Consider the following 12768-nt stretch of genomic DNA (forward strand, 5'->3'; position numbering starts at 1 on the left):
GTGTGTATTCTGCTTTTGTTGCTAGAATTGCTTTTCACTATTACATAAAAACAATAAGAGTGATATAACAAAGAGCGATCACTTACTACTTGAAGCAAAGAAAGATACCCAAATCCTACATTATCAAAGTTTACTTTCACGTTTTTCCATCGGGCACTTTGATTGTTTTTTATGAGTTCCTCGCACTGACTAAAATTGTTGATTTGGTCGACTTCAAACCTTTCATCAGTTGTGGTGTTAACACAGTAGTAGAACTTCCCAGCAAACAGATTTACTCCCATGATGCTGAAAATTAGCCAGAATATAAGACAAACGAGAAGAACGTTCATGATGGATGGAATTGCTCCTAAAAGGGCATTCACAACCACCTAGTACACAAATACAGGGGGAAAAAGAAAAGAGTGTAAGAACATTTACAGCAATAAAGTTTTGTATACTGTTTTACCAATGCTTAATAAATGCTTGTTCAAAAACAAATACCATAAGTGTTAATGTAGTACATTAATAATTATAACATTGCACTGGACTTTTAAATACTTAACATTAGTACATGTAATGAAAGGAAAATAAATGAGAAAATTAAAATAGTTATAAGAAAAAACAAAATAGAAGACTTGGTTGTAATAAGGTGAAGTCCAACACTGATATGTTCTATATAAAAGTAAATGTTAAATGTAAATAAGAAAATTTTTTAAAAGAGCATCAAAATGTAGCTCAAAAAAACAAAAAAGGAAACCCTAAACATTATCAACATAACTTTGAAATTTAAGCTGAAAAAATAAATGCCATGAATCTAGAAACTAAGCTCTACTTTAAAAGGATTATGCAGGAATTATATACATATCTTTATTGCCTTATTATTCCATGCAAGAATATAACAAAGATTAATTTCTTTGTATAAAAAAGCAAGACAGTTTTGCAATATGTGTCTAATTGAATCAACAGAATTTATTTCAAGCTCCAGTCTTATTGTTTCATGTATTGAGTTTGTCGGTAACACCCTTCATTTATGTAAATATACACCAAGGACATATTTAAGGTTTTGATTTGGTATTTTAAATTGCTTTAGGCCAGTTGCCTGCTTAGGCTCTTGTAGGCAAGATATCAAATTATTTATATAGAAAAAAACATCTTTTTCTGATACATACAGTAAACAATCACACGTGTCTGTCAGAGCTAGAAAAACTCCTGCAATATTTGTTTGGCTGAACAGCTAAGAAAACTATTCACCTTAAGTATCCAATACCAGATCTCATTTACTAAATGTATGTTATCTTAAATTTTATTTTTTACTCTGTAAAATTTTTTGGACCTTGTGAAAAGGTAAGGTAAAACGTACGGTTGGGATCTGATTCTCAGTAATCCAGTCCCTGGCACAAGAGAGAAAAGGATTGATGTGAATACTTGGGATTTGTTAAGGTGTCTTGGTCTATCTTTGTGCCCTGCTCTCTGCAACATGGAGGAGGCTTTCCTGCTACCAAGATTATTTTGAGCAAGCTCAGAGTTGCTCCATTTTACTACCTGTATTGCAAAGCCTCTTGAAGGCGTTTGGAAGTGAAGTATTGTGGCTGAGTTACTTATCACTCAATACCTTCCTCTTCCCAAAATTTATGGCCATTTTTACAGGCTTCCTCCATTAATAGATAGTGGAAATTGGAACTTTGTAAAGAATTATTGCTATCATATTTTCAAAATTTAGCTTTCATTGGCAGCTTCTGTGTTAGTGATAGCTTTGAAGGAAGTATTCTCATTTAATGAGATTTCTACTGCAGAAAATATAAAGTACCTATGTGATATAAGCTACCCATTTTTAAGAAGACTAACAGGGTCTCAGTAACAGCCAGATTACAAGAACCCATTTTCAAAGGAGTGAGGGAACTATTGTTTTACTGGCCTGCAGGGAGAACAAATCTGTTGCTACTTGACAGAATTAAAAAAAACGTAAAAATTAGTAATGCAATGATTTTGGAATTTATTCCAAGTCTGGCCTTTACTATAACACTGTATTAAAGTTCTGCTTGTATCTTTTCTTTTTTCTTTTTCCTTCTTATAAAAATATGCTGGATGTGTTATGCTGATTGAATTTCACTGCTTAATCTTAGTAAAAAGCCTGAAAATAGAGATGTCAAGAAAGAAAGATGGGAATTTATTCTGGCAAGTCAATTAAATGAAGGTTACCTGTGTTCAAAGCGAAGAATGGTGTTGCATGAATTGATTGCCTGTAGCAGTTACCTTTTTAACAACCCTGAGATCCATTGGACCACAGCACAGATCCAGAACAGGCAGCAGAATATTAACAGCTACAATGATTGTTACAACAATTATGAATTGATCATAGTTGTAGAAAGATTTCTACAAAAGGACAGTGAAGTGTCTCACATCTTTAGATGAACAGGTAATGCAGTCTTGCTGCTGTGACTGCCAAAAGATCAGCCTCTTGTTCTCAAATAAGAACTGAACAGCTTCCAGCAACTGTTCTCACAATGGTTCCAACAACGTATTTCATATAGGTCACTGAAAACCCATCAAATGGTAACAATTTCTGGTCACTACTGACCTGGCCTGGATGCGAACTGGTGACCTAGAGATGAAAGGCTCTGTATCCTATTAACAACCCCTTGAGCTATCCAGTCCCCCTGGAAGGTTTTTTAAGAAAAGAAGAAAACAAAATTAAAACTTTTACAAGTTGTTGTTGTTGTTTGTGTTTTGTTTTTTGTTGTTGCTCGATGGATTTTTGATTTTTTTTTCCCCACCAGTGTTGAGTCTTTGTCCTTTAATATATATATTGTAGAACTGGATTTTTACATGCTGGTCAGATGCTGGGCTGACTGTGAATTTCACCTTGGAAAGAAGCCTTTAATTTCTTTGGTGTATGCAGTTGGAGGCAATTTTGCTTTTTCATTGTGGATTTTTTTTGTTTGTTTGTTTGTTGGTTTGTTTTGCTTTTGGTTTATTTCCTCTATTTTCTTTGGGACTAACTGATGTATATTGGGATATGGTCTTTATTATCCTACATAATATATATCCAAGATAGCAACCATAAATACACACACAACACCTGCACATGTAATTTTCAGCAAATGGACAGAAAAAAAGAGAACCAATAAAAAGTGAACTAAATGCAGAAGAGAGATCATTACATTTCTCAATTAGTTAAAAATCTAGCAAGTAAAAAATTGTGAGTCTCTTTGTTGGAAACAGTCCTTAGTAGGTTACCAGAATGTTGGTTACCAAAGCTCTTATTTTTACTCTTCAAATCTGGAACAGATCAATGTGATTCTAAATGTCATTTTTTTTAATCTTGAAAAATGCTTTTCTTTTGAGTCTATTTTCTATTAGTCCTTTATTTTATATATATATATATTTATATAATGGGAACCGTGCAGAGTAACAGCTTATCCCTGCTCTGGGAGTAAATTATAAGAGTATCTTTATATAAGTATTATTATATTTATAGTATTATTATATTATACTTATTATAAGTATTTTTATTAGATACAGCCTTGCTGTGGCACAATATCTCAAACACATGAGTCTCACAGACATAAATATTCTCACAGCAAAATGGCTTCAACAGATCCTGGCATGAGCAACCACAGGATTTCTAGGAACTTCTACATTCAACCTGGGTTTCCTGCAATCTGTAAACAAACCAGGAAAAGTTTTCAGTAGTACTTAACAATCTTATGCATAAAAATTGTAGCTTTTGTGAAGAAGTTCTAAACTCTTTGACCATGGTGCAAAGGAGGAGGAAGTTACACTCTTTAGGATGAAGAAGAAAATTATAAGATTATGTCTGGAAAATTCTTCCTACTAAAAATGATGAAGTACTTTATTTACCTCCATTTTGGGAGCTACCAACATGTATTTTTAGATGCAGTTCCTCAAAGATTTGATGTGCTTGATCTCCTCTGAAGAAGCCCATCAAAGGCTACAGTGATTATTTGTTACGTGTATACAGTCTTACACAAGATTTACATAAACAAGCACAGAAAGTTAAATAGATTTTACTTCACCAATACCTTCATGGATAAAATCAAATCTTTTGTGCATGCTTGACATATGGTCATAAGAAGTGTAAGACATATTCCATCCATACTCAGTCCCTTGATAGTTGGGAAAGCCTGAGGAAACTTCCAGGAACTCCAAGGAAGAAGAACAAGGAATAGGCTTACATGCACGTATCTAAAGGTTAAATAATTTCTTTCTTTTTAAGTGACTGTCTGTATAGTCACACAGCTACAGTCTTGAGGCAGAAAAGCCATTCATCTGTCAGCAGTACAAAGGCTGAAGAGAGGTATTGTCAACAGTGTATGTAGTATAAGCAACATCCAAGGAAAAAAGAGATTCATTCCTGACTCAAATTAAACACTGAACCAGATTTGAGCAGGATTTCAGAGTAAGATATGAACATTACTTTGTGCCAAACAAGCATGATATAAGAAGAAAATGAATCTTCTCCTCTCCTGGCCAAAGTACAGATGTACACAGATCTGGTGGAGAGAGAACTTGCAATGAAAGATGAAGAAGTGAGCAAGCAGACGTTGGTTTAGATGCTTGGTCCACCACAGAGGTAAGACGACTGGAATGAATGGGCAGATGTGCTGTGGGTAGGCAGGAATGGAAGCTCAGGTGATTTATATGATCTGAGTGTAAAATGTTCTTACAGTAAAGGACTTTGAGAACATCCAACAAGGAAGGTTAGAAGATGCTGAAACCACAGTGACTTGACCAGGAGGAGGCTATCAGTTGCTTTCTCTCTTGAATCATAAGGGAGTTTAAGCAAGGGAGGAAAATACCTAAGGAACACAGTAACTTTCCCAGTCAGGGGATCAAATAGGGATCTGAGAGAGACCATGAAGAAAGTCCATACCTAAATCAAAAAGATTAGCACTTCTTGATAGTCTGATAGTTATTGGAACAAGGCTTTGTCTTATTTTTAACTCCTTGCTCCTGGCATTCATGAACCAACAATTTAAAGTCGCCCTGTGCATCAGCTTTTTTATTTGAGTTACGGGAGCATAAGGGTCTGCAATAGACTATCCAGCAGCTTGAAATCAATGCTGACTCTCCTTCACGTACTTCTAACTGATTGCTTTTTCACTGTCTTTGAATCTTCTATCATATGCATGTTCTGCATTTTCTACTTTACCTATCACAGAACATATGCAGATGTTCCTATCAGACAAGTCAGAAATATGAAACAGAAACTTTTCCATATGTAAATAATGGTGTTTTCCATAGGCTAGTGCTTACAAAAATAGATTGGTGCTCCGAATATGGCATCTGATCAGAAAATTCATGATGAGAACCAAACTGAAAAGAGATTTGCATCCATTCTGCTCTTTTATGTCCATGTGATAGGAAGACCTTCAGATCAAAGAGGAGAACATAAATACAAAAGAAACCAAACCCAAACAACCTGAGTTGGTTTTTTTTTTCCTAAACCACATCCAAAATAAAGGTTGCACTTTTAATCCCTTTTGAAAGGTAATTAGACATAGAAAGGTAGGTAGCATAGATCAGAAAGTTGCCAGGAATTCTTTAAAGTACCTACAACAATATATACTTGAATGGCTCCTTAGTTTCCAGGCATGACATTGATTCTATGCTTTTATCTATGAAGAACTAGGAATTTCTTGCAGAGTATTTCTTAGCTATATCTTTACAGTTTGGGGTTCACAGGTTGCTTGAGGTTTATGTGATGGCAGTTACTGATTTTTCACTGCTTAAATTGTATACATAATCTAGAACTTTTCAGATATGCAGTGTGATGTACAAAACAGCACTTGATATCTAGATGAGAAGTACCTTCAGATGCCTTAGAGACATGCAATTTCATCAAGTTTCTTTTTTGCTTAATCGGGTAAAAAGAGGAAACACATGAGCCTGCAGGGTAATCAGTGATGATAAAATCTTAATCAACAAACAAAAAATCCACAGAAACAAAACAAAAACCCTCAGCAAATACAATTTTAATAAATTATCAGATCATCCAGCAGTGCAGTGATGAAATTTGGTAAAATCCAAATTAGTTGAAATGTTAACAAAGGTGAAGGAGAGCTTAAACATTTAATTCAGATAAAAATTGTGAACTACTTAAGTAATTCTGCTGAGAAAGGTTCCATTTGGTACTAGATCTTTGACTTCATCTTTTATCACAATAGCATCTTCTGTTATCTCTCATTAAAGCACACAAAATCTCTAACAAAATAGGCCTGATTCCTTCTTATAGGCAGAGATTTTTAACTGACAAGGAGGTGGGTCTGAACTTAAAAAACAGTGAATGGTAAGTGTCAAAATCAAATCAATATTTCTGCTGATGCTTTACTCCAAATAAATAGATTTATACATAGGTATACACATGCAGACACAAGAAAATTCATTTTTTTCCCTCTTGAATCTATCATCTAAACATTAAACCTTCTATCATTTTTTTTTAAAATCCTAAACAGCAAAGAATAAGATACAAAGCTGAAAGGACTGGCAATCGATTTGTAAAATCGAGCCAGGGATTTCACCTGAGTTTCTACTGAATCAAAATTCCCCACAGCTTGAAAATTCAAAGGACTATTTTCTTCGTTATAAAACAGGACACCTGGCAACCTGTTTTCATAAAATATAAAAATAATAAAGCACTGAGTATTATTTTATCAATAGCCACTGTTTTCTTTTCAAGATACAGTATACGTGTAAGGTAAACATCTTGTACAAGTTGTGTAGTATACACTCCCTTATAGTATTTACAGTCCCTGTTTGAAGGAAGGGACAGCTTAGTATCTGCAATGTCATGATCAATACCTGCACTTCTGCTCTCCTTTCCCACACGCACTCTGCAAAGTTTGTAGGCAAAAGTTTAGTTCCTCCTCAGAAGCACAGTACACATTTTGGACAAGCTGCAGAATATAGAACTAAATAAAAAAATTATTGGGAATGCAAAGGTGAGCAGCTTAGAACGGATACACTGTGTAAGTAAACAACAAATACATAGTGTAAGTAAACAATAAAAAATTGGGAAGATGCTGCATATGCATGATGAACACTATGAACTGGTTTTGGAGACAATAAAGGATGAAAATTAAATATTTCTGTGGGAAAAACTGTAATCTGCTTGACATGCTCCAAATAATGATTGAAGAGAGGATCTATGCTGAATGTGAAAATGCAGATTCACCCAAATTATTCAAGCCAGCATAGAATGAAGACTGTGTTAAGGATACAGGGTGAAGATTGTTAGAAGATTGTAAGAAATCTGCCATTTAGAGCATCAACTGTAAGGAAAACTTTAGATTTAAATGAGAGTAAAAGAGAAGACATGCAAATGGAAGGGATCAGAGAGAGACAAGGAAAGACAATTCTTAATCTTATTGAGAAAAGATAGCAAGATACAAAAGATCTAAGGTGAGAATAAACTCACTCCCTTATCAAGCTAATACAACAGTTACTTCTTGTCCTTCATTAATGCTATATGCATGTAGTTGACCCCAAAGAAAGGGGTTTTATCTTATATGGATTTTTATCTTCAAAGAAAGGAAAATGCTTCTGCAAATATTTAATGCACAAACTATTTGCGTAACACTTTGTGCTGGAGAAATTTCATGCTTGTGGATGGTGGATTTGTGCCCTGCAGTTTCAAAACCAGTGGCAGGGTGGTTTGAGCACATTATCTCAGGAGGTCTCTCCTAATTTCGTTCCGGACAGCTTTCCTAACAAAATTTAAATTGGTTAAAGTAAGAACAGAAGCATTTTTTATTCACTTAACTGTCTATTAAAGGCAAACTACATTGTTCGATTTAATAAAATACATTTGTTCCCATAGCAGCTTTGCATCTGTTTCTCACAACAGATCGAGTATATAGCAAAATACTTCTGAAGACATAACACAGAAAAAATCATACACTTTAACATAGTGTGTGATGAAGCACAGTAGTTATCTGCCGAGCAACAGATCACAGGGCTGCATTTCGCTGTCTGAGAAGAGCTGGTAAATACTGTAAATACATACAAACATGAAAGCAGGATAATTAGCTGATGTGAGAGCAGTACTGGTGAAGTTCACTAGATCTGGTGAAAATTGTTTTTTGCTTTTGTAATGGCATAAATTTAATACCATTGTCCTTTATATTTCATTAATTGTGATCCTAACAGTAAGGATTTTCTTCAAGATAGAATAAACACAAATTCAGTCAAAAATCACCTTGGTTTCAATAATATAAGCAACTCCTTTAAAAATTCTCTTCTAAATGCAGAATTGTAGTCTAAGGAAAATCCCCAGATTCTAGAATATTTCCCATATGATTTATGAGTATATACACATAAAGTTTTCTTACATTCAATTATCTACAATTTTCAGCTGTGTTTTGGGAGATGTTGCACTTGTAATCGACTTTCCTTAAAACTCAAAGGTAGTGAATAAGATCACAATCTTCAAAAACAGCAGCACTGAAGAAATCTCTCACACTGCATAATCTTCAGATTAATACCCCTCTATACTCATGGAAAATATGTAGGAGGTAGCCAATAAACTTTCTCAAGATTAAATATATAATAATTATCTGTAAGATAAGATGTTGATTTACCGGAAATGCTGTTTGTGTTGATTTATTCTTTCCTCTGAAGCTGTAGAAAACCCTGCAGACATGACAGCTTGCAAGGTGCAAGGCACAGTTGGTGCTTGCAAGGGTTGTAACCAAAGATCAAGGGTTTGCTGAGGATATGACAGTTTTTTTTGTTTTTTTTTTGTTTTACTGACATGTGTCCTGAAGAATATTTCTAAACTCCGAGGAAGACAGTACAATTATTAACACAATTATTGACATTCTATGAAAATTTTAAAAGTTTCCTCCAGTTTGTCCTGCATTGGAGACTGAATTCAGATTTCAATGATTTTATACAGATTCTATACGAAATAGAAATGTATAGCTCATTTTTAGTTGTGAATCTATAATGACAGACACTTGATGCTGTGTTTTATAACTCAATTGTATAAGAAACTTTCATTCCTACTAATAAAGTTTGGAGAATTCTTGGAAATGCCTCATTATCGCTTTCATGGTAGGGGAGTCTGACGTATAGCTACTGAATTTTAGAAGATATTTAAGACACCAAATACTCTAATTTAGTTTTACACATTATGAAATTGGACTGGAAATTTGAAATACAGTAAATGCTTAAAGCAATCAGCCAGAAATATGCATAAGGCATGCAAAACTGAAAGTGCAAGTGGTTTTCAGATTCTTTGCTGCCTTCTACTATTTCTCTAATAAATAAATCAAGCACGACATGACATGCTTTATTTTGTGAAATTGGACACAAATGCATGCTTTATTGTCACTTAATTCTCTAACTCAGCAAAGCAATGTGTACTCAGTATTTTACATTGACAAATAGCATACCAAGTCAGAACTAGCGCAAAAGCATTGTATTGCAAATACTAAAAAGCTAAACAAAAAGCAATGGGTATATTCAAATCTCAGGTTGCAGATAATTCTACTTAGTATGTCATTAATTGAGATAAGAATATTAACCCTATGACAAAAATTTAAATTAAATTAAAGCAATTCTTTACTTTGCCTTCCAGCATCTGGGTGGAGTTGGTTTTGAGACTGGCTATAGAAATATTAAAATTTCTTAGACTGCAGATTACTAGTAGATATTTTAAATGCCTTTAATATGGCTAAATTCATTTATGTGCTCAAAGCTAGCACAGGCTATGAACCATTTGTAACTGTCTCATCACCAATGATTCATAGATTTTATTTCCACTTTGTCAATGAAAATTATCTATCTCAAATTTGAAATTATGCTGTTTCATAAGTGAGTTGTAACTGCAAAATAAAACATGACTTAAAGAGTGAAGTATGTTTCGATATTTCTGGATTAAAAAAATAGCTATTACTGTTTAGTGTCTCTAAAATGCTGCATTTTTTATATTCACCAGAATGATAATCAGATATCAATTTAAAGTAGCTTAGCTTGTTTAACAGTTTGTTTTCCAAAATTATACATAGCAGCCTATGTACAGGGGCTTCCATTGAATACATTTGATCTCTTCTTTTCAAGGCAAATTTTACATCATTTTGAATTTGGGGGAAAATAATAAATACATGCTGAATAAAAAAACTCAGCTTGTTGGTCAGTGTAGGTCTGTGTAATATAAAAAAGCAAGAAGGGCTAAATCATTTTTACTTCCTGTTGGCAAATACAAAATCTCTTTTAATGGGTTTTTATGAAATGAACTCAGTTTCTGAGAAGGCTGTAAGTTGATACGGGTATATTCTTATAATGAGCTGGTCAATTACTATTGGAATCTTTTTACTGTTCGTGAGTCATTCATAAAGTAATGCTAATATCTGTCAGTAGACAAGTGCTGTGCACGCATGCCAACCGTTTTGAAAAAAACATCTTCAGAAGTGTATATAACTAATAGTGAAGAGAAGACTATGCATTTGGCTGGTCATATTTGCTAAGTGACTACTAACAGGTACTTCATTGATCATCATAAATATTGGAAGATGGAGCTGTAACCATTACTGCTTTTTCAGTCTTGTCTGTGATTCCTACACAGTAAAGTTGCTCTTGAATTATTCATCTTGTGTATCTGAAATCCTACCATATGATTGGGTCTCTGGCATAGATTCATAGTTTTACAGTATGAAACAAAGGAATAGATTTCAAATAATAATTTTTCTTTGAGCATGAATATCCTAAATGTTCTAAGTAGGAAATCTACTAAGTCATGTAAGGATACAGAAAAAAAAATTGAATAAAAGATTTTGCAATAATTTTCAACATTGTATTTCCAATAATGATTGTTTTGTTTCCAATGTCATCTGAAGAGTTGTTTCTTTTTCCTATATAACTTCTGAACTAGTCTCCCAGTCCTCCTGCAGCTGACCAGAATGTTATAAAAAAAAAATAAAGCTGAGAGCAATTTCCCAACATTTCTTGTCTGCAAAAAAACATGTCAGAATGTTCATGAACAGTAAGTACAACAAAAGACAGAGAAAATTGCTAAATCAAATAGTCATTTTAAACTTAATTGTCAATTCATACATTCTGTAGAATTTGACCAGCTCTTACTCTGATGAATTACCAATTCACACACTGCTTAAAGCAAAACTGAAAAATGAAACTGAAATTTACTCATCTAGCAGTCAGTGGATAGCGTATTTCTTCTGATGATTACTGAAGTAGAAATATGTAGGCTGATGAATACAATTTAAGGAAAAGAATTCTGAGATTCTCAGTTTGACTTCATTAATCTTAGGTTTGTATCTAAATACTGTTCAAACAGTGCATTTTAGGCTATTTCACTATTTTGTAGTTGAACTGAAATTCGTTAGCACGCTATTTCCTCCCATGTTTCCATGAAGTAGCAAAACACATTCTCTTAAAATATATTTCAATGACATGCATATAGAGTTAGTTTGTATTCAGTGGCTTTTAGGAACAGAAGGCATAAACAGATGAAAAAAAAAAAGTTTTAATGCTTTCTTGAGTGAGATGTATAGTAAGCAGGGCCTCTAAATAACTCAGAATAAGTATGACAAAACCTTATACACACTGTATTGAATAGAAATTTGTTGAAGCAAGAAAAACATTTAATTTACAAAAAGAATAATTTCATACTGAAATAAACTCATTTTAGAAGCTTTTATCTTTAAAGTCAGCCAAACTCAGAAATAAATTTAAACCACTATCTGATATGAATACATCTCTGGTATGATCTAATAAGATCCAGTGTTGGTAGGCCAAAGTTCGTTTATCAAATACGATAAATGAAGAAAAATTAATGATTTCAGCTGGTAACAGAAAATACCTTTACAAACTATTGCTAAATTAAATCCTCATATAAGCAGAGTAATGCTTATTTAATTCATTATTAAAAGTCTGTTGAGAGAGTTCATAATCGGTAATTTTAAAGCCGTAAATGCAGAACTCCTGAGATTGGCTAGAAAGTAAAGTAATCTTAATGAATGTAACTGCTATGTGATAACTGCATATGGATTTAGGTGAATTGATGAAGCTTTTTGCTTATCTGTTAGTAAAAGATATGCAATAGATAAAAAGATAGTGCAGCTTTTCTGCATGGACTTGTCATTCCTTATTCTGCATGCATGGATTCATTGTATGCATGCATAGTTTCAGATTCTTTCATTTTTTCTTACCCTCATGCCTTCAAATCGTGACAAGGCTCTTAGAGGTCTCAAAGCTCTTAGTGTCCTAAGGGACTTAATGGCACCAAGTTCAGAGTAACCCAATGCATTTGCTGTTAAGCTAACCAAAGAGACCTATATGAAAACAGGAAAGTAAAAATTATTATATTATACATACTACTTTACATACCATAGATGTGAGACACAAACTTCTTTAGAAGAATTTTAGAAGAATTTGGACCACTTTCTTCAGGAATACGAAGTCTTTCAAATAAAAAAAAAGAGAATTAATGAGAAAGAAGAGAAAGATAAGTAAAAAGTTAAACAAAAATGCCATGAGGTAACAGTTAGTATCTGAAAACATTAATAATTAGGAATTTCATATTTTAATAGTGATTTGAGGGCAATTTTTTTTCCCCCTCTGTTATACAATGCTGCTGGAATTAGTAATTATAGTTGATAATACTCCTTTGATTGCCCACAGCTAGGAGGGAATAATTGAAGCCTGTTTTGAGTTAACAGATGGGTCACAGAGTAACTTTCTCTGGAAACTGGTAGATTGATTATTCTATATTCAGTTATACTAACTAATATTTTAGCCTGATGACCA

At 33.5% G+C, this 12768-nt stretch overlaps 1 protein-coding gene across 1 annotated transcript in view; it reads right to left on the reverse strand.

The window, feature by feature from the left end:
- The window catches only part of LOC306949084 (sodium channel protein type 1 subunit alpha), a gene marked incomplete at both ends in the record, with an annotated part of 58396 nt that overhangs the window by 10991 nt on the left and 34637 nt on the right, over nucleotides 1–12768 (reverse strand). Inside the window, 2 exons of the mRNA XM_079538861.1 lie at nucleotides 87–368; nucleotides 12171–12293. Of these exons, the coding sequence (XP_079394987.1) occupies nucleotides 87–368; nucleotides 12171–12293 (405 nt within the window). The remainder of the gene's footprint in view (nucleotides 1–86; nucleotides 369–12170; nucleotides 12294–12768) is intronic.

Source organism: Tetrao urogallus (genome assembly GCF_951394365.1).
Source record: "Tetrao urogallus genome assembly, chromosome: 8".
NCBI lineage: Eukaryota > Metazoa > Chordata > Aves > Galliformes > Phasianidae > Tetrao > Tetrao urogallus.